At 44.3% G+C, this 22,910-nt stretch overlaps 1 protein-coding gene across 2 annotated transcripts; it reads right to left on the bottom strand.

The window, feature by feature from the left end:
• Positions 1 to 2,036: 2,036 nt before the first annotated feature.
• DYNLRB1 (dynein light chain roadblock-type 1) lies at positions 2,037 to 22,195 on the bottom strand. Of its 2 annotated transcripts, none has more exons than XM_082746086.1 (4): positions 20,755 to 22,195; positions 11,994 to 12,069; positions 5,808 to 5,975; positions 2,037 to 2,396 (listed from the first exon to the last, which is right to left on the bottom strand). In XM_082746086.1, the coding sequence occupies exons 1-4, from the start codon at positions 20,755 to 20,757 to the stop codon at positions 2,353 to 2,355; spliced, it is 291 nt and encodes a 96-aa protein (XP_082602212.1). In that variant the 5' UTR covers positions 20,758 to 22,195; the 3' UTR covers positions 2,037 to 2,352. The 2 variants fall into 2 exon arrangements, with proteins under 2 accessions (XP_082602212.1, XP_082602213.1); XM_082746087.1 differs by lacking the exon at positions 20,755 to 22,195 and adding an exon at positions 20,400 to 20,637.
• Positions 22,196 to 22,910: the final 715 nt, after the last annotated feature.

Raw genomic sequence — 22,910 nt, 5'->3', positions numbered from 1 at the left:
GTGTGTACTGTCTGCACCCGTCCTTCAAAATGTGTCAAAACCAGGATGGATGAAGGAACGGTTAGTAGCATGATAAGGAAATGTAGGAGAATGTTAACTATAGAATTAAATGGAGGATATGTAAATATTTTAACTTCTCTTAAATATTCACAATGCTGGCAACCTTATAAGATATTGGCAAATGTACCTCTGAACCCAGAAGCCACGCCCTTCCCTCCAGGTCCCGGACAGTTGTCAGCTTCTAACTTCAGTGGGTACTATATTGCCATATACTTGCTACTTTAAGTACAGAGACCCTAGGGTATCTGCAGGTGTTCTACCAACATTTAAACTTTTAAATATAAAAAAAAAAACCTGAGTTTTTACTTTTTTTTTTTTTTTTTAACTTTTGACACCTTACGATGACTCCAGCGAGTTTTACACATTGTATTTCCAGTTGGCTTCCCATGTGTGAAGAAATCCCACAGCCCAGGGGACTCAGAGGCAGAATAGATGTTCAGCAGTCATCTTGTTTTCCCCAAAGCCAGACTAAGCCTAAACCCTTACTTGGGACCTGGAAGGAAAGTTTTAGGAATTTTAAGGCAAACGAGGGCGTGGGAGGACTAAGGGAAGAAAGGAGGGTGAGGTCTTCAAGCTTTTGCTCTGGAGCCAGACCACCTCCTTTCCTAGGGACTGAGCCCCTCTCCTCCTTTAGAAACCCGACTTTGCAACCAGCTAATTTATGTTGACCAGACCTTCTTTCCCCGTTATCCTTCTTGGAGGAACTCAAGCCAGAAGGACACAGGAACCTCAGACTTAGATCCCGGCTTCCAGAAGCCTCTGAGAACAAAGAAGATGCCAGTGGCCATATCTCACTTTCTTTTAAAACTGAATCTCTGAGATCATTACGGATCCAGGGTCATTTGGCTCTGGTCCTACAATCCCTCCTTCCTCAGCTATGCTTCCTGAGCCCACTGGGACAGGGCAAACCTGCAATGTTTTCCCAGAGAATCAGTTTTCCTTGGTGATTTGGGGAAAATTATTTGAAAGTATTACTGTTATATTAAAACAAGTGTGGATATATTATGGAGTGGAAAATCCCCTATTATCTTCCACTAAAAAGGGAGATTCTGAAAAGATTTTGCTCAGCCCTTATAAACTACACCCCCACGCTCCCGAGGGTAGATCTTTTACTCCCCGGATACCATTAAGGAAACTTCACTGGAAAATCTCAAGAAGTATTTTTGCTAGATGGAAGAACTCACTGTAGACAAAGGTTACTTCTGGGGAATGAAGGATAATGAAGTTTTGAATCTTTTCCCTCTATAACAAGAAACAAAAGACAAAAAGAAAAACCTAATACAAAAAATAAATACATATGGTTCCTGGGAGAAAAATCCCAGAGTGCTACAGGATGACAGGTGGCCTACGGCCTCACAGAGTAGCAGTTATGTTCTGGGACCACCCACCTCGAGTCTAAGGGAAGGAAGGCACATGTCTATCTGTTTATGAGCTCACTCATAAAGGGGACCATCGGGGAATTCCGAGAAGAAGGTGCAGAAAAAAAAGAGCTTCTGGAGTCAGAGACTGCCACAGTTGTAAAACTTTGGTTAAGTCATTCTCTAGACCTGTTTCCTGTCTTTAATACAACTTTAACACTGTCCTCAGGGTACTGTGAGGATGATATGAGTCAAGGTATATAACACGCTGGTGCATTCTGGGTTCTCAACCAATATCACTCCTTTCCGATCCCTGGTGCAGTGTAGCAGAAAAAAAAAAAAAATCTTTCAAAAACACTGGCGGGAGAGGGAAACGATAAGAGCGGCGGCTAGGGACTAGAGGCCCCGAAACCAGGATACCGATCACAAACCGGACTCTGCTCAGCAAGTGTGGCCACAGGTGCAGTAGGAAGCAGGCCTCTCTGAACCGCAAATACCATCTGCCATGGGGGCTGGAGGCAGCAGTGGGGCTCAGCCTTTAGACCACACGATTACACAGGAAGAGAGGGAGGGAGAGAGGCCTTTTTTCAACCTAGTATTTAAAGACACACAGCAGGGTAAGCATTTCAGTTATTTTTAGTTAAACAAAAACAGCCTTTTCCAAGGGTGATAAAGTGAACTGAAGGTCAGAAGGAAGCAGGGTGTGGGCTGCTCAAAGCTCTTGCTCCGAAATCTGGACGTGAGGAAAGAAGGCCCTCCCAAGAATTCAAAGGTGACCGGCCAGCAGAGGGATGCCTCTGATGACTGAGCACTGGCGCATCCTCTAAGGAGGCCCTAAGGTGATTTCCACCTGCCGGTCAGGTTGACATGATTAACATTATTATTCTTGGGGGCTATTAAATTAAGGAATGACGCAGGAAGCCAAGAGAGTGGCTTATTCAGTTGGATTCTGAATCACAATCAGGAAATAGTCTTTATCTGCAAAAGAGAAAAACGAAAAAATAAATCATTAAATCATTAAAATTAAAATTAAAATCAAAATGACCAAACATAAAACGGGAGAGGAACATAAAAAGCATCAATGCTCAGGCTACTTCCAACTGTTGGGAAAACAGAAGATGAACTTGCAAGCTTCCCAAGGTGGCTGCCGCCCTGTGGCTGCCGGGAAAGCGAAGCCCCTCCCACCCCGCAGCCGCGGCCCGCAGCACCCCCCCTTTTCTAATATTCATGCTACCATATGAACAGGGAGGTAGGAGGATCATGCCTGCTTTCTGGGTAGGAAAACTCAGATTCAGAGAATTTAAATGAATGGCCTACGGCAGTGATTCTCAAACTAGAGGGCACATGAATTTCCTAGAGGTCTGGGCTCAAAACAAACACTACTGGGCCCCGCCCTTAGCCCTTTGGATTCAGTAGGTCTGGAGTACAGCCGAAGAAATTGGGTTTTTTTAAATTAAGTTTTTATTTTTAAATTTGCATTTACTCTTTTAAAGTTTTGTTTATTTATTTATTTACTTACATATTTCTCGATACAGCCAATGTGGGGCTCAAACTCACAGCCCCAAGATCAAGAATCACATGCTCCTCTTACTAAGCCAACCAGGCATCCCCTAAACAAGTTTTTAGTTTTAATTACAGTATAGTTAAAAGAATTTACTTTTTTTTTTTTTAAAGATTTTATTTATTTATTTGACAGACAGAGATCACAAGTAGGCAGAGAGGCAGGCAGAGAAAGGGGGAAGCAGACTCCCTGCTGAGCAGAGAGCCCAATTTGGGGCTCGATCCCAGGACCCTGGGATCATGACCTGAGCCGAAGGCAGAGGCTTTAACCCACTGAGCCACCCAGGCGCCCAAGAGTTTACATTTTTAACAAGTTCCCAGGTAATGCTGATGCTGCAGGTTCTGAGACAGCCACTAAGTTAAGGTTGCTTTTCATTTATTTTAGTAGAGATTGGAGAAGCAGAGCATTTCAAACTTGACCCACTTAAACTACAAACATTTATTAAGGCTCCCATGTGCCCAGTCCTGGGCCAATCGCTTCTCATATGGTGCCTCAGTAAATCACTCCATGAGACAGACACTAGTGTTTTCCACCTCACTGAAGCTCAGAGAGGTTGCCCAAGCCAGAGCAAAAACGCAGGACTGGGCAGCCAGCTGGGTTAGACCCAGATGCTCCGCACACCTCTGGTCTGCCCTCTGCTGAAGAGGGGAGAAACGGCAGGACCTTGGCCTTGTCTGCTTTGTGTGTGCGGATTCAAACCTAAAGTTTGCTTCTTCCCATGATGACAGACTGTTGCAGATAGGAAGAAACAGATTTTATATGACTAAGAGTTTCAGGGCTAAGCAATCTGTGTAAGTTAAAATCACTTACAAATAAAAGTAGAAATAATTAACAAGCCACCAATAAAAGACACAATTAGCAATACTAGTGTCTTTTCTTCCAAGTATCAAGCTCTAAATTCAATAACATCACTCCAAGTGCTTTGTGGGAGGCAGAGTATTAAAGCTTGATCATGCTGTATTAACTTGGCTTTGTATCAGTGAAGTTAACAAATGAAAATCAAAAGTCTGTCTTAAAACGTCTTTTCGCACAGGCTGTTCTGGGCCAGGATGGGGTGAAAACTGGCACATATGCAGTGGACCAAACTGTCTGAAACTACCTGTTGCTATTTGTGGTCAGGGAAGCAGCTTCTTACTTTGATCAGCCAGAAAGATTAGGTGGGAAGAAAGGGATACTGGACTTCCTTCCTGGGCAGGGCTCTTCCAAGTTGTTCCCGTGGTGTGGGATGCTAATTATAGTACCATAAGGACCCACCTCAACATGCAGCAACTAGGCCTGTTCTATGCTGGGGGCCATCCCTGTGGGACTTGAGCTCTGTGGAAATCCCAAGGCCATCTAGTCCTAATGCTTCAGAGGCTCTGGACAGTGGCCCCTGCCCACAAGAGTTCTGGCACCAAAATCCAGAAACTGTGAGCCCCTGTGACTGGGTCAATGGTTCTCCCCTTTGTATCCTTCTAAGCAGCCAGGAAGGTCAGAACAAGCCTGAGGCAGAGAACCAACACTGCCCTGCTACTGGGGTGGGTGACCCAACAAACGACCCCAGAATTCTGCAGCCAGCTTCCTCTTCATCTGTGTTGCCAAGTCCAAGGACACTCAGCATCCACAGCCTCCCTATCACCCTCCTTCATCCGGGCCCCAAAGACAATCATGTTGCCTCCTGGCTTAAAAACCATCACAGGGTCAAGTCCATACAGCTAAGTTTGGTGTCTGATGCCTCTTTGTTAATGGACCAAACATCTCACCCTCATTCCTTCCCACACATATTCTGATGGGCTAGACGAGCTGTGCTGCAGCCCACCTGTGTCACCACAGGCACACTGAACTTTGTGGCCCAGCCAAAGAAAGAGAGGGGGAGGAGCAGAAGTAATAATATAAAAATAGTCCTAGACAATTAATCTGTCCACCACTCACTCCAGTCTATGAGTGAGGTAATACAAGCCTCGACAGGTGGCCCTGATGTGCCCTTCTGTGGCCCAGTCCTTGCAGGCTCCTCCCAGGAGGCGCATTTCATCATCCTGTGACCTAAAGACTGGTATAGTTCGTACTACACGGCTTCCACCCCCCCCAAGATTTCATTTATTTTTTTTGACAGAGAGAGATCACAAGTAGGCAGAGACGCAGGCGGGCGGGCGGGGGGCGGGGCGGGGGGAGAAGCAGGCTCCCTGCTGAGCACAGAGCTCCATGCGGGGCTCGATCCCAGGACCTTGAGATCATGACCTGAGCTGAAGGCAGACCTTGAGATCATAACCCACTGAGCCACCCAGACACCCCCTACACAGCTCGTAAACACAGGCCAAGCACTGCATGAGAAGAAACAAAAGCAGCAATTTGTTCCAACACTGGAGGAAAAGCTGGCCACACAGGGCCCAGAGAGACAGGACTACACTTTAGTAGTGGGCAATTTAATACTTTTTCAAGGATAAAATGACCATATGGTATTTTTGTCTTGTGCTTTGGTTTCAAATCACCGAATTCTTTTTCTTTCAAACATCGTTTTCCCATCCCTCCAACTTGGTTACACTCTTTCCTGTGCCTTCTAGATTCAGCTCAAATGTCCCCTTTTCTGGGAAGACCTAACCACACCTTCCTCTTTGTTTCATGAGACCACGATTCCCCTCTGTGGCCTAGGAGAGTCACAGTGCATAAGTATGTGTTGGGGATGCCAGCCAGAGACTAGCTAGGCAGTGAGGCAATCAACTCTGTACCTTCAATTCTTCAGGCTCACAATGGCAACTATGGAGACACCAATGTGCCAAGTTGTCCTGATAAGCTACCCACAATATGCTGGGACAGTCTGCTCCCAAGCAGGAATGTGGAAGACCTCTTACCTGGTGCAACCATAATTTCATTTTTCTTGGAGCGAATTCGAAGGAAGGTGAGGTCATTCTGGGGGTCAATTTCACGCACGGTGCTCCGGGCCTTCAAGATGAAGTTGTGCATGAGGTTGGCATACTGTGTGGTGGTGGGGTTGTCCATGGTGCTCTTGATGGGAATGCCTGAGGGGAGAGCAGGGAATGAGTAGGAAGTTGGAGCCCCATTCTGCCCAGCTCCCAACCCCACACCCTTAAGAGTACTGGACTAGCAATTAATAACCAATGCCACTATTTACTGAGGGCTTGGCAGGCACAGCGCTGAGCACTTTCAGCATGGCAGCACCAGTCCCTGGAATTACTCTGGCAGTGGAATCACCATCTTCACTTGCCAGTGAGGCAACAGAAGCACTGAGCCTTCACACAGCACAGAAGCAGTGGGGCTAGGATTCAAATGCGGGCCTGTTGGCTCCACTGCTGGGCTCCTTCCACAGGGCTGCACTGTCTTGACTGGCTTTCAGCAATAAAAGGGGAGACTGTCATTCACAATACTTAGAACCTGAATAAAGAGGACAGCTCTTGTGAATTTGTAAATACTGAAAAGTAGGAAGAAGGAAAAAAGGTCGCCTGTGTCAAGACACTACCATCCCTAGGTGCTTTGCTCTAGTTCCCACCAAGGGAGGCTTAGGGCCCAGTTATAAACACATGTCCACACACATGATCGTGTCCCTCAAATTAAAGTGTGTTTCTCTGTCCGTGTATAGACTGGTAAACAGCATTGCTATTGCTTTCAAATAGCCCACAACTGGCCATTCCACAGAATTAATCATTCCTTTATTGTTGGGACATAGGCTGGATTTTTTTTTTTTTTTTTTTTTACTTAATTACAGTGCCATGAACACCATTGTGTACCAAGCCTTTTCTGTTTTGAAGATTGTTTCCTTTCAATGAACTATTAAAAGGACCTCCCTTACTAGTCAGTACCTATCATCATGGAGGCGAAAAATGGGGCTCAGCCTGAGCGAACTCAGGACACAACTTAATCATCAGGTGCCTATGAATCACTGTGACATATCAGCAGAAGGTTCCACGGAGGAAGCCTTAAGTGCCCAACGCTAACAGGTATTTGTGATAAATGTGGCACAAATGACTCCTCACACATAAGTGGCCAGATATGGGGGCCCATGACCCTGCTGGTCTGGCCCACAAGTGACCAGCTTAAGGACTGGCCAAAGGCAATCACCCTCAGGCCTACTCACAGGTGGCAAGAAACTGGCCCAATCTTGTCTTCTTAGGGCATAGGAACATGAGTGTGGGCAAGAGAAGCAGCTGAGCCAGAGGCTGTTCTGAGCCAAGTGAAGTCATGAAGACAGACTAGTGACCATTTGCCTTTAAGCGACAAGACAACTAGGTCACTAGGGCTGCTACTGGGTCCTGGATGGCAACAATGTGCCCACCAGGGCCCCCTGAAGCTTCACTCCATAGCAGAATCTTCCTAAGGATGGCAGTATGAGCAGCCACGGTGATGACTGAGTAGGAATTCTGAAATCTGATGACCTGGACTTACACCCTAGCTCTATCCCTTGGGGTGGCTATGTGGCCTTACACAAGTGAGTTAACCTCTCAAGCCTCTGTTTCTTCATCTGTAAAATAATGCTTGTGCTGTGAGGATTAAATACAGCTAATCCATTTAAGAATGTTTAGCAAGAGTACAAACGTAATGTTGGCTTGTTACCAACATCAGTACAAAATAAATTCCATCCCCCAGGTAACTTGAGGGGCCAATGTCAAGGCCTGGCGAAGTCTGGATGATCAAAACTCTTAACCTTCTCTTCTTCTATACCACAAGGCCATCTTCTCTCAGGTCCCTCTGCCTGGGACTTTCCTTCCTTCCCGATTCTCTCATAATTCCCACTGGTCCCTCAGGTGTCCATTTTCTGGTGGATCTACCCACCTCCAGATGTGGTCAATGCCCCCACTCTACCACCCACCCAATTTTCCTTCAGAGCTGTTTCCTCTGGAGTTTGATATCACACCATTATGGAAGTGAGCAGGACCAGGTCTGATTTGCTCACCACTGTCCTTAAAGAGACTTCACTAAGCATTTATTGCAGATGATAAATAAGTGCTCTCAAGGGCTCCTTCAGCAGTTCAAATACTGTCATGAGTCTGATCACATTTCTACTAAGTGACAGGTGTACAAATGAGACCAGAAGCTAAACACTTGTCAGCTCACTTTAAAAAGCAAAAAAAAAAAAAAAAAAAAAAAAAAAAAAAAAAACCCAAAAAACAAACAAACAAAAAAAACTACAAACACTGAAGTAGTGAGGAGGTGGGACAGGGACCAAAACCGGAGAGCATTTCAAATAAGGACAAGAGATCAAGTCCAGATTCACAGGATGTCAGAGCTGGGGACACCACACAGACAGCCGAACAATTAGGTCACCTCCTCCAAGCTTGTGCCTTCACAAATGTGGACTGTGCAGCCTGCAGAAGTAGCTGGTTACTAGGGAGCATGATTTCTAACTTGGGGCTTAGATCCGTCAAGACCAAGGTTGTACAGCCAGGTGCTCCCACCAAACCCAGATGCATTAATCAACAGTAAAAAACATTAACAATATTTAACAGAGGCAGTAATCCCCTGCATTATCTGTGGTTTCACTTTCCATGGCTTCAGTTACCTGCATCAACTCTGGTGTGGAAGCAGATGATTCTCTTGATCAGGTCAACAGTAGCCTACTGTTGTCTCACAATGCCTAGGTCATTCACCTGACTTCATTTCATCACATTTCATCACGTCATTACAAGAAGGGTGAATACCATATAATAAGGTATTTTGAGAGACCACATTCACATAATTTTTATTGTAGTATATTGTCATAACTGTTTATATTAGTTTTGTTCTTCATCTCTTCTTGTGCTTTATTTATAAATTTAATTTTATCATAAGTATGTACATATAGGAAAAACCATAGTACACATAGGGTTGAGTACCATCCTGTTTTCAGGCATTCACTGGGGGTTTTGGAATGTACCCCCCATGGATAAGGGGGGACTACTGTATTTGTTAAGCACCTACTACGTGTCAACATTGTTCTAGGTGCTAGGGATACAGCAGTGAACACGAGACAAATCTCTGCCCTCGAAGCTTACAAGTTGAGTCTTTTATGTTGCCCCATGTGGGTACAGCACAAGATGGAAGCGGTCTGAAGAGGTACAAATGGAATGGAGTAGTCCTTACGTTTTTGGTAATTCCACTTAAAATTCACATTTTTACTATGAAACTTCATTTAAATTTGGCCAAGGCAAAGATGTCAAAAGGCAGTGGCAGGTGGTTGGTAAATGATTGGGATAAGGGTATGTCATTAGTTCAGGAGCAAAAGCAGTCACTCGGGGCTGGAGTGGTTAGGAAATGCATCCTGCAGGAAAAGGCAGCTGAGCTGAATCATTTGGGTATGAAAGCCCTAGAGGGGCTAATAGATTCAAATCCCTAATCATCCTTCATGGAAGCTTCCAGAGAGCTTAAAGGCCCTATAGAGCAGTGAGTTCTGACGACCGATAGCCAGAAGTGGGTGACCTTGAACATGTCACCTAATTTCTCTCAGCCCTGGGTTTCTTATCGAAAAATGGGCAGTGCTCGCTTCAGCAGCACATATACTAAAATTGAAAAATGGGCAATACTCCTGCCTTGCAGGGTCATGGTGTGAAATGTAAATGAGAGACGAAAGTGGGAGCTCTGTAGTGGGATACAAATTAAAAATAAATACTTGCAATAATTTTAGCATTTATATGGCAGTTACATCAGGTACTGTTCTAAAAGCTTTCCTTAAAAGGAAACTGGAACAGAGAGGTTAAGTGACTAGCCTAAGATCACACAGCTGATAAAAATTAAGTAGAGCCAGGATTCAAACCTAGGCAGTCTGGTTCCACATTCTATATTCTTTTTTTTTTTTTTTAAAGATTTTATTTATTTGTCAGAGCGAGCGAGAGCGAGCACAGGCAGACAGAGTGGAAGGCAGAGTCAGACGGAGAAGCAGGCTCCCTGCGGAGCAAGGAGCCCGATATGGGACTCGATCCCAGGACGCTGGGATCATGACCTGAGCCGAAGGCAGCTGCCCAACCAACTGAGCCACCCAGGCATCCCCACATTCTATATTCTTACCCACTGGGCAATACTGCCACATTAGTGTATAAAAAAGAAGTGCCCATCAGTATCCAAAAGGTAAGCAGTTGGTGCTATATTCTAATGAAAAAGCTCAAGTTTGGGGGCAGTTTTAAAGCAAAACTGAAGCCTGTGACTTCCAAATACTGATGGAGGTCTAATCCTCCCCCATTTGGGGTGAAAAAATGCCCAGTCTGAGAAGATAGTCTCTCTAGGAGATATACAAATAGTCTTTCAGATCTGGGAGTAAGAAGCAGCTAAAAGAGATTCCCCAGATCAATCACTCCACTTATGGCAGCTGAGGTCTGAAGAAGGGAAGAGGAAGCCCCAGGCCCTCTAGCTGAGCAGTGGCAGACCCCAGCTGGAACTTGCTCCTGCCTCCACAGTGTCCTGAGGACCCCAAACCTGTTGCCTGCTTTGACCACATGGCATAATTAGAGTCTGACAAAGCTGGGGAGCATGCGCTGTGCGCTGCCTAGATTTGGGCTGGCCGGAGTCGGACAACTTGGAAAATAACATTCTAACTAAGGACATGTCACTTCAACTTTTTCACCCTTGATGACTTTCATTCTGCTCTATAAGTAGGAATTATTGAGAAGTCTGCCTTTCTAAAAACAAGGTTAGAATGACATCACATACACACAGAGCTCTTAAATCAGAGTTCACTAAATGCACTGCACTAAAGAATGGGGGAGGCCAGCTGGGTGACCCTAAGCATTGACTGGGCTACAGACCAACAGCTACTCTCTGTTTCTTCACAGTACAGTGTGGGAGAGAGCACAAGTGCATTCAGACAGACTTAGCATGAAATGTTGGTTCTTTTTTTTTTTTTTTTTTTTAAGATTTTATTTATTTGACAGAGAGAGAGAGAGAGAGAGATCACAAGTAGGCAGAGAGAGAGAGGGGGGAAGCAGGCTCCCTGCTGAGCAGAGATCCCAAAGTAGTGTTGGATCCCATGACCCTGAGATCATGTCCTGAGCCAGAGGCAGAAGGTTAACCCACTGAGCCACCCAGGCACCCCTGCAATCTTGGTTCTGTAATGGCAGGAAAATCAATTAAATTTCTAGACTCTGTTCTCTCTACTGCAAAATGGAGACAACAGGGCTGCTTTATGGAATAAATGAAACAAAATGTTTGTAAAGCAATGGCTTGCAGCCTGGCACAGAACAAGTGCTTGATAAATGTTAGTTCTTTTCTTCACCATGTCTACTGCAGTTTGGGAATATTAGTATCCGTACTCTTCTAGCTGATGAAATAATGTATAGAAAAGGAGGGAGAGGCGCCTGGGTAACTCAGTCAGTTAAGCATCCAACTGTTGATTTCAGCTGAGGTCATGATCTCAGGTTTGTGAGATCGAGCCCCACAATGGGCTCAGTGCTGGGCATGGAACCTGCTTAGAATTCTCTTTCTCCCTCTGCACTCCGCACAACCCCCGCCCCCGCCACCTCCCCAAAGGAGAAAAAAGCTATAGGCATTAAGAAGTTGACCAGAGTATTATCTAGTGAAAAAATAGAAACAGGGGCACCTGGTCTGGCTCAGTGGGTAGATTGTGCAACTCCTGATTTCGGGGTTGTGGGTTTGAGCCCTAGGCTGAGTATAGAGTTTACTTAAAAAAAAAAAAAAAAAAAAAAATAGAAACCATATAAATGGTGGATGGCTGATAAACATTGTACTGGCAATTAAAAAATTTGCTTATGTAAATCATGACAAAAAAAGCCAGAAAACAAGCTCATGAGCGAACATATGCAAAAGAATAACAACTATAATAATTATGACCAAGAAAAGATATACCTCGGCAAGGGCTAGAAAAGCATGGCACAGTCAAAAGTATGATCTGTCAGGGCAGTGGAATTGAGTGAATTTTTCCTTTTTTAAACTTTGGAATTCCAGTAATAGTGCTGGGACACTGGAAGTGCTTAAAAGAGGATACAAATTAGATTCTGTACGTGAAGGGGCTTAGTAAATAATAAGTGTCAGGCTAAGTTTGGGCTGTTTCCTTGGGGTCTGCCTATGAGCAGGTCATGGCCAAAGGGAGGGTGTACCTTCTGTGTTCACCACGATGATGCCCTGTACTCCCTTCTGGCTCTGAAGTCGCTTCAGTGTCTCCTCCACCTCTGCCTGCCAGAGAGAACAAGACCCAGGTTAGGAGGGGCCAGGAAGAGTGGACTGACTCCCTCACACTCCTGGCTGATTAATCACATATTTGTCTTCCAATAACAAACAAGTAACACCCAGGCACATGGCACCTCCTCAAAGCTCCCCAGGCCTGTTTGGAGTGGTCCCTAGGTCATCCCTAGGGTTTAAACCATCTGTTACAAACCCCGGCATGGGGTGTGGCTACTCCTGGCTCTTTGCCCACTAGGCACTATTACCCCTCCCGGCTTAGCTATTTGGGAGCAGAATATAAATACCATTCTTGGGAGAACAGACACATCCATGACTCTCATATTTGGAACACTGGGGGAACCAGACTCCAATGATTTGAAAAAACCTAAACAGCGGTGTCTACTAGGAAGGAGACGAAGTTGTCATTCGTGGCCCAAACAGCACAAATGAAAATATTCCAAAGGAAGAAAATGACTCCACGAGGATAAACTCGGTGACTTAGTAAGCTAGCATCTGAGACAGTGTGACACATGGTACAAAGACACAGAAAATATGCCTGGGGAAGGGGCTCATTAATCCTGATTCTCCAGAAACTAGCACATGGCATTTGGGCCCTCACCCTATCATGCCAGGCCTTTTATGTTATTATCACGGCCATCTCTTCTACCCTTCCTTCAACTCTCCATCTTCACACCTATACCTCCTTATCTCCAAATCTTTTTTACCCTAACAAGGAAACCCAATAAATTCTTCTAGGCCATTTAAGGCATTACCTCTTCCATGAAGCTTTTACTGATCCCCAACTCTGGAGTCTTTGCCCGGTTCTGACTCCCCAAACTCTTGGACTGTACCTCTCTAGGAATGCATTAGGTACTGGTTTACTTAGAGTTTCTACAATGCTCTGCACAACAGGTGCTCAATAAAAAGCTTCTTAACTGAACTAGGCCTAACTCTGTGGATGGAAACTGGCCTTAAAGTGTGCTTGTTCTTAGGAGGCCCCTTCCAGACCAGCCCAGAATCCAGGCAGAAGCTACTCAAAGGGTGAGTCAGACTATGTTCAAAACAGATGCCATCAACCAACTTAAAGGAAGTAGTTCCCCACCCCCAAGGGCTAATGAGTTGGCCTGGAGGGGAGGAGCTCCTAAACAGTGATGGAGAGAGCACAATGAATTACTGTTTTTCTAGTAGGAAAAAAGCTGACAATCCAGTCACTACCACCCACTCCCCAATGATATAAGAATACTGAAATGCTGGAGAGAAGAGCAAACAAGTTCCTCCTATGAGATGGCAAATAGTCTAACACATCATAAATCTGGAGACTGAGTAAAAGGACAGGGCTAGCTCTGTGGACGGGAGTATAATACAGCGGGTCATGAATGTATGAGGTCATAATTCACTCCAGACTTTCACCGAGCTGCTATTAAATGCTATTTTGGAGAGGGGGGGGTGAAGTACAATAGTGGTCAGTTTTACACAGTACTCCATCTGACCTGGTAACTTTCCTGAAACTCATCCTAAGGAAATAACTTAAAAGAAGAATACAGCAAGATGTTTGCTGCTGTGACAACTGCAGTTGCAAAATACAGAAAGAGCCCAAAGTGCCCAATAATTAGGAGAAAAGTCAATTCAATTATAGACTGTCTCTTCATAGGAATATAATATACATATTAACAATGGTAATCAATATATCACCACAAAAAGTTCATGATATAACATTAAGTGAAAACAGCTAAATGCAAAAATAAAGTGCTTGATGAGGACACCCACGTGAAAACAAGCAAGCTAGGACTCTGAAAAAAATAAAAGCCACATTGAACGCAGGGAATTGTAGATAAGATTTTCTTTTCTTTTTTTTTTTCTTTTCCAAAACAGCCTCTTTTTACTCCATTACATTGTTTCTATTTAAAAACATCTTTGGGGGGGTGCCTGGGTGGCTCAGTGGGTTAAAGCCTCTGCCTTCAGCTCAGGTCATGATCCTGGTGTCCTGGGATTAAGCCCCATAACAGGCTCTCTGCTCAGGGAGGGGTCTGCTTCCCTTTCTCTCTGCCTGCCTCTCTGCCTACTTATGATCTGTCAAATAAATAAATAAAATCTTAAAAAAAAATTAAAGACATTTTTTGGGGGTGCCTGGTTAGCTCAGTTGGTTAAACATCTGCCTCTTGGTTTTGGTTTAGGTCATGATCTCAGGGTCATGGGGCTGAGCCCTGCGTCAGACTCCGTAAGTTAACCAGAGCCGCTTGAGATTTTCTCCCTCTTCCTTTCCTCCTCCCCTAACTCGTGCTCTCTCTCTCTCTCAAATAAATGAACAAACTGAAAAAAAAAAAAAAATCCACCAAACCCAAACATTTTTTTAACCCTTCTCTGTGTATCCAAGAAAGAGATCTCTAATATGGGGATACTGTAGGGCTCTGACATGCTCAACATTGACAGCTCAATGTTCAATCAACCTAGGGAAGAGAAAGAAAGCTAAAACCCAAGGTGTCAGAATAGAGGTCTGAAATATTCCCTGGAGGCTAGAAAGTAGAGCTGAAATGAAAGAGAGGAATATTTCTTAACTCCTATTCATTTCTGGTATATGGATGCCTTCTATATGCCAGACATTGTTTTAGGCCTGAGCTGCTATACTGAACAAAATCTAAAAACAAACAAACAAACAAACAAACCCCTTGCCCTCATGAAGCTGACCTAGGGGAAGGGGCAGACATTAAACAAGTAAAATATAAAGTCGGATACAGTAGGGAAGTGGTATCTGGAATTAAGGGGCTGATGGCAATTCTTTTAAAAATAGTTTATTTATTTGAGAGAGAGAGAAAATGTGTGCACAAGTTGGGGGAGGGGCAGAGGGAGAAACAGACTCCAGGCTGAGCAGGAGCCCGATGTTGGGTTCAATCCCAGGACCCTGAGACCATGGCCTGAGCTGAAGGCAGAGGCCTAACCAACTGAGCCACCCAGGCAAGCAATTTTAAATAAGGTGGTCAGAGAAGACCTCACCAAGGTGAAAGCTGTAGAGATCTGAATGAAGAAAATGAGGGAGCTAATGTGGATTTCTAAGGAGAGCATTCCAAACCGCATAAAGAGCAAGTACAAGAGCCCCAAGGTTAACATATTTCAGGGCTCAAAGGAGCCAGTGTGGTTGAAGTACAGTGAGCAGCAGGCGGCCAGATGACAGAGGTGGCCAGGGTCAGATTAGATTTCAGTGGGTCTGGTAGACCACAGCAATGACTTTGGTTTTTAATGGGGATGATATGGGGAGCCACTAGCAGGTTTTGAGGTGAGGAGTGACAAGATCTGATGTTTCAAAACAATGGGTCTGGTTGCTCTGTGGAGAACAGACTGTAGGGGGCAAGCACAGCCTGCCTGAGCCGTCTGAACAAGTACTGCTCCCTCTGAAGGAAGCAACCTTCACTCCTGCACTCACTGCTTGATGTAACTAATTCCCGACTCTTTGGATGCAGCTCATGAGTCTTCTGTGGGAGACCTTCTCCCCTCTCCTGGGTACTCTTCACCCTGCCTTCACAGCACATACATTGGGATGTAGCTATCTGTTTTGCTCTAGACCCAAAGCACCCCAGGAACAAGAACCCCAACTTTAGAGCCCCACTACCTGGCACAGTATAGACTCAGTAAATACTTAAGGAACAAATAAAAAGCATTTCTACAACCATGTTTTACAAAAATCAACCTTTTCAAGTGGGGGGGGCAAGGCCTTACAGTACCCAGGGTAAAAAAGAGCTGGGGTTTAGGTGATCCTATATTTAACCTCGACCCAGACTTGGCTGCTTTAAGAAAACACACACAAGAAAGGGAGGACATACAATTATACATTAACCTGCTCAATACCTGCTATAAGTCAGATATTGGGATGAATGTTTTCAGACACCTTTCTCTCATTTGAACCTTCCATGGTTAGTAGGATCTCCATTTTACAATGAGGAAATGGAGATTCAGAAATGAGAAGTTTTGCGTGAAGACACACAGCAGGTCAAAAGAAGAGATGAATATGCCTCTGATCACAACTGATGAGGTCCCTGTCATGGGGAGCTAACATTCTGGTGAAGAGACATTCATTTTTCTTTTTTAAGATTTTTGTTTATTAAATTGAGAAAGAATAAGCACAAGTGTGTGTGTGTATGTGTGTGTGTGTGTGTGAGAGAGAGAGAGAGAGAGAGAGAAAGCAGAAGCAGAGGGGCAGAGGAAGAGGGAGTAGCAGGCTCCCTGCTCAGATGTGTTTGATTCCAGAACACTGGAATCATGACCTGAGCTGAAAGCAGGCGCTTAACTGACTGAGCCACCCAGGTGCCCCAAGATATTTCTTTCTTTCTATTTATTTATTTTTTGGATGGCTGATGGTGAAAACACATTCAAAAAACAAGTAACCATGATTCTTGAAGGGTACAGGGACAGGGCTGGGGGCAGAGGAATATACTTTAGCTAGTGTGGTCTGGAACACCTGAGGCTGTAATCTTCAAGCAAAGAACTAAATTAGGAGAAAGAAAGCACTCCAAGCAAAGGACTGAAAGCAAAGGCAGTGAAGTGGAAACAAGTTTGGCATGTTTAAAGAATGGAGAGGGCTAGTACTGCCAATGTTTTTTGATAGGTGAAAATCATGTAACAGAAAATCAACTTTTCTTTAATTTTTAAGACTTATCAGTGAAATTGAAATGAAACATTGTTTACATCTCTCATTTTTAAGTCTTTAGATTTTTCCACATATCTACTGATTTTAAAAAACTTTTGTATGTTAGAAATATTAGACTTTGGTCAAGTATATAATTAAATATAAAAAAATAGTTTTCTCTAAGACTAGAGAATAGTCTTTTCCAACATGATCCCAACCCATAGGATGGGGCTAGGCCTGGGTGAGTTGGGGATCATGAGGTCTAGAGAGGGGTCTCCAGGAGAGCAAAGCACCAGCTACTAATCTGGGTTCAGGAGAAACTGCTTTAAACAAGCCTCAAGTTCAGCCCTAAAAGAGCCAAGAAGAAAAACTAATGTTACCAAAAAGCCACAAGTAGCAACAGGGACATTTACAGATAGGAAAGGACAGTCCTAGGCAGGCATCCAAGTATTGCCAGCTCTAGATCAACGTTTGTCGTTCCTGCCGAGCTAGCCAACTGGTCCCAGATCTGCCTGAGTGGATATGCAGTCCCCCAGGGTTGGCTCACATCTCCAACTTCCTGTCCTGCTCCTAGAGAGAGCCCAACTGGTATATTCTGCATTCTGGGTTGTAGGTAACACTAACATGGTGTCTGCATCAGGCAAGAAACAAGCCTTTCAGGTTCTTCAGTTCCCAGGTACATGCTGCTGACAGATGGAAAAACAAGTAGCAGTATAAGCAGGATTATTTATTGGTTCAGCATAAGAGGAATGATAATCATCAGAAGCAAATGATTCGCAAAGAAACTGACCAATCTGACTCCTAAGCATAAACATTATACTTTGTATAAAATAAAAATGAATCAAAACAACAAAAAAAATCTTCATCTAATATAACAAAAGAGTAATTCCAAAACATGACACAAAATGATTAAGAAAAATAAAGTCTGGAGGCACCTGGGTGGCTCAGTCGGTTAAGCATCTGCCTTCAGGTCAGGTCATGATCCCACGGTCCTGGGATCAAGGCCTGCATCAGGCTTCCTGTTCAGTGGAGAGTTTACTTCTCCCTCTACCCTTCCCTCCTACTCATGATCTCTTGCTCTCTTTCACCTTCTCTCTCAAATAAATAAAATCTTAAAAAAAAAAATAGTTTAAAAGTTAAGTGGGCAAAAAGGATACTAGTAGAAAATATACCTAAGAGAAATTACAAACATATAGAAAAATGTTCACGGTTTCCTGAAAAATAAGAGACATTTCATTTCATTCCTTAAAAAATGAAAAATTGTAGCAATGATGAAGTGATTTTAAATCTAGCAGTTATGGCAAAGCTGGTACAAAGGCAATTCGACCTTTTGGGAAAGTGACAGAACAACACTACTGCAAGACCCGTAAGTTCTGGTCCCTTGGCCTCAGAAGATTTTTTTCCCTGAGGATTTTTCCTAAGGAAATAATCTAATAATTTTTTTAAAAAAGAAAAATAAATTCTACACATACAGAAGTACTCATCACAGCATTATCTCAACTAATGAAGAACTAGAAGCAACCCAAATGTACACCAGGGGAATGGCTTTGCAAATTATGGTACAGCTATTTTACTATTATGTAGTCATTAAAAATGACAGATCACAAAGATGATGTAGCAATCATCAGATGAGAATAGTTTTGTGTAGGGGCGCTTGGGTGGCTCAGTGGGTTAAAACCTCTGCCTTTGGCTTAGGTCATGATCTTGGGGTCCTGAGATCAGGCCAGGCATTGGGCTCTCTGCTCAGCAGGGAGCCTGCCTCCCCCTCCCCCTCTGCCTACTTTTGATCTCTCTCTGCCAAATAAATAAATAAATAAATAAAATCTTTAAAAAAAAGGAAATAGTTTTGTGGTGAAGTAAAACTAGACAGTGTTATGGATGATTTTTATATCACCATTCTGAAGGTCAATCTGGCAGTTTCTACCAAACTATAAAATATGCATGCCAGAAGTAACACTTCTAGGAATCCACCCTATATCCTACAGAGACACTAGCACGAACACACACACACACAGACAACAGTTAACTGCAGGGGTGCCTGGGTGACTCAGTAAAAGTGTCTGACTCTTGATTTCGGGTCATGTCATTATCTCAGGGCCCTGGGATGGAGACCAGAATCCAGCTCTATGCTGAGTGGGGTCTACTTGAGAATTCTCTCTCCCTCTGCCCCTTCCCCTCACTTGCATTCTCTCTTTCAAATAAATAAATCTTAAAAAAAAAAAAAAGACAACAGTCACTGCAGCACTGTCTAGAATGAAAAACTGTAGGTCACCTAAATGTATTTACTGCAATGGAATATTATACAGAATGAAGATTTGTATATACTGCCATGGAAAAATGTTTGGTATTTTTAGGTGACTAGAGTAAGCTCTAGAAAGAGATATCTCTTCCTATGTATAGCCTAAAGTAAACTTAATACCTAGAAACATAAATGTTCTAGTGTCATGTAATAAACAGCTTATATGTGAATGTGCTTATGCACTAATCAAATCCAGGAGGAAACACACCCAACTGCCAACAGTCATTTATCATAGGGGAGTGACATGGGGACCACATGCACTTTCTACATTACTTTGAAACTGCTTGAATTGTTTAAAATGTGCATCTAAATATGTTCTGCTTCTATAAGTAAAAACACAGTATAATGGTACTGGTTTCAATAAGCTACCATTTGTGTCAGAAGATAAGGGAGCATACACATAACTGTATTTGCATGTAGAGGTATAAGAAACTAACTTTCAACTCTGGTGACTGAGCTGAGAATCAGGGGTGGGAGATTTATTTTTCATTCAGATCCCTTCAGATTATTTTTTCTTACTGTGTGCAGGTTACTTTTTTTTTACACTTTAAAAAGTTATGTGAGGGGCGCCTGGGTGGCTCAGTGGGTTAAAACCTCTGCCTTCAGTTCAGGTCATGATCCCAGAGTCCTGGGATTGAGCCCCGTATCGGGCTCTCTGCTCAGCGGGGAGCCTGCTTCTACCTCTCTCTCTGCCTGTTTCTGTGCCTACTTGTGATCTCTGTCAAATGAATAAAATCAATTAAAAAAAAAAGTGATGTGAAAGATGAGGTTACATATATTCGAAGTAATTACTACATGTTTTTAGTGATGTTAACACATTCTTTGTGGTGTAATAATAAATGAAAAAAGCAGAGTCCACAACTGTACATTCAGTAGGAACTAAACTATATAAAGTGAAAACTGAGGACAGAAAGATTAGGCTATGTCTTCTAATTACAAATGTTTGCCTCTAGGTCATGGCACTGTCCCTTTTTCCTTTGCCATTTTTATTGTGGGCTTTACATTTTAAAATAAGATTTTGGCCTTAACATTTCAGAAGTCTCTTCAAGCTTTCTACAAGTAGGCAGGATAAAAACCACAGGAAAACAAACCTACAAAGGCATAAAGAGCCAAAGACATAAAGTTCCTGCCAGCAAGGCTTTGGGATGCCCAAGGGTGGATCCCCCCAATTTCTGATTCATGCACCAAGTTCCAGACGCTCGAAAGAACCACAGGCACAGAAAGGCGTCAGTCAAGCTTCTTGGGTTCAAATCAACCTCCGCCATTTCCTGAGGCCAGGCATTTAATTTGACTCGGCTTCAGACTCCACGTATGTCAAATGGGGATAATGGTTGCACCTACCTCAAAGAGCTGGGGTGAGGAGAGCCAAGGTACGGAAAGCGCTTAGCAGTGATTGACACAAATAAAGCTCCCAGGAAACATTACCATTATTGTTATCGCGCAACAAGGCCCGGGACGCTAGGATGCAGGAGCCTGTGGGCCGGCCTCCGCATCTCCGTCAGACCCTCGCCGAGGCCCGAGCTCCTGCTTCCGGGCAAGGGGCAGCGGGATCCGGGAGCCCCACCTCGGTCCCCGCTGTCCCCTCAATCCGGGTATAGAGGCCTGCGCCGCCCGGGTTCCGCCCTCCGGTCAGCTCCGGCCCAACCACGCCCAGCCCCGCGGATTCCCAGGCCGGCACTCTGAGACACCTCCGGAGGATGGAAGGCCAGGCGCAGGGTGGTGGGCGGCCGTGCTCGGCCATCTTCCGGCCGCTAGCCGCGAGCTCCAGGAGGACACTCACCATCTCTAAACCGACGGGTAGCTCCGCGACGCCGGAACTCTATCCAGTCCCGGTGCCTCTCCGCGCCTGCGCACACACTCTGTCAAGACGGACAGCTCTGGCAGCCTATCAGGAGCGAGTATAGCACGAGCGGACAGGCGGGTCTTAGCCTCCCCAGGGCTTGTAGGGAATTTACCAGGCGCTGTCCGAAAGTGAATAGCAGAGGGGCTTTTCAGCTGTGGGAAATTCACAACTCCTTCTGTGCCGAAAGATGCTTGTTAGTGGTGTCAGAAGAGGATTTCAATCGAGGTCTGAGTTGGCTCTCGAAGTCCTGGGTGGACGGTAGTGGGCGAATACGAAGGCGAGGTGGGGGGTTGCTGAGACCCCTTTTGCACCCTCATTAAGGCAAAAATGAGGCGCGGTGCCAAAATGCACCCAAAGCACAGTAAAGTCGGGTAGTGGGACCGGAGTCATGCGTCTCTGGGGTCACTAGAGCGAACACTTTGGGAATATTCCAGGCAGATTCTCAGATGGAGTGGACAGGGCTAGCTTGGAAGTATGGCGGTTTAGGACTCTGAGTTCAGCCTCATTTCTGGGTTACCTTGAAGAAACCACTTTACATCTTTGTGTTCCCTTATTTTCTCACTCTTAAAAGGGGGGAGCCTTCCTCTTGTCCTATTTCTTGTTCTTTTGCCTTTGTTAGAAAACAAAATTTGATGGCGTAAATTCGAAGCTCGAATTGGCTTTATAAACACGAGTGATGAATCCGGCATCTAAGTAAATAGAGGGAAGCTCTACTGAGCTATACAAAGGCTTTTACAGATGGGGGCATAAAAAAGAAAAGCAATTTGGGGCGCCTGGGTGGGTTAGGCCTCTGCCTTCTGCTCTGGTCACGATCTCAGGGTCCTGGAATCGAGTCCCGCATTGGGCTTTCTGCTCAGCGGGGAGCCTGCTTCCTCCTCTCTCTGCCTACTTGTGATCTCTGTGAAATAAATAAATAAAATCTTAAAATCTAAAATCTTAAAAAAAAAAAAAAAGCAATTTATCAGCAAGGAATGAATTATTTAGGCCCTTGTAAGGGGAGAGGAACAGGTCTGTCAGTAAACTTTCTAGTACTGAGGAAATTTCATTTGACTGGCTTAAGGTCACATTCCTGGGAGGTTCCTCAATTCAACCCAGATAATCTAAGTCCAATTTTTCATTCCACTGTAGCCTCTCTCCCTTAGGGAAGGATGTGCTCCTCCAGGGGCGTCTGGATGTAAAGAGAATCCAGTAGCGACTTTAAAGTGAGAAAACTGGGCAGACTCCATCTTAATCAGAGGTTCAAGGTTAACATTACTATTAATAGAATGTAAACGTGCAGGCAGGCAGGTAGGCTTTGGAGTCAAAATCCAGAATTCCAGTTTGTACTCTTGCCACTGAATGGCCTCAAGTTCATCACTTTGAGCCTCCATTTTACTATCTGTAAAATAGAAATAATCATCCCTGAAAGTGGCCAGGAAGACTAACTGACAGTTACATGTGGCATATCTAACCAAGATTGGGACATAGTAATAAATGTTGATAGTTGTCCTGGGACTAAGTGAATATAGGTGTGGTATTGGTTGCTAGGATGGGGAAGACAGAAGAGCAGGTCTGAATTACATGAGGAAAAATAACAGTATGAGTGTTTTCAGTGATTTGTAGGTATGACTGCAAATTCTCAAGGTCCTGTTCTGTAGGGTGCCTTGAGGAAACCCTCTTGCCCACAGAACTTTGCTTAATGGGAACCTGTTAATAAGGGACAAACACTGTCCTTCTGAGGTCTTTACTGAAGACCCTCTTCTCCTAGCCAAATAGCAAGATGATCATGGAATCCTGTCCGCAAATGTCCTGGCCACAGAGGAGCCCTACAGACAAACAGACTTGATAATTGAAATAGGCTGGGAGTGACAGCAATTTCTGTTCTAGAGCTATGCAATAGGAGACATTTCCTAAAAGTCCAGATAACAGGGTCAGTTGGCCACAGCTAGTCTTGTTTGAAGTTGTTTTGTATGGTTTGGGGCCAGAAGCCAAATGTAAGAACAACTACTTCCCACGGAAAATTTCTATATGCTGGGAGAGATCAGTTCCCCCCATCCCTTTTCTCAGCCACACTGAAACCAGATCATTCTAGCTGCTTATTTGAAACATTTAAG

The sequence above is a fragment of the Mustela nivalis genome (genome assembly GCF_964662115.1).
Source record: "Mustela nivalis genome assembly, chromosome: 8".
Lineage (NCBI taxonomy): Eukaryota > Metazoa > Chordata > Mammalia > Carnivora > Mustelidae > Mustela > Mustela nivalis.
This window is presented reverse-complemented; position numbering and strand designations above follow the sequence as displayed.

Bases quoted from the DNA above. Each gene is read 5' to 3' on its own strand.
- DYNLRB1 (XM_082746086.1), bottom strand. The intron at 5,976-11,993 runs GTACACCCTCCC...CTCTCCCCTCAG, and splicing joins CATCGTGGTGAACACAGAAG to GCATTCCCATCAAGAGCACC. The intron at 2,397-5,807 runs GTAAGAGGTCTT...TCTCTTTTGCAG, and splicing joins TGAAATTATGGTTGCACCAG to ATAAAGACTATTTCCTGATT.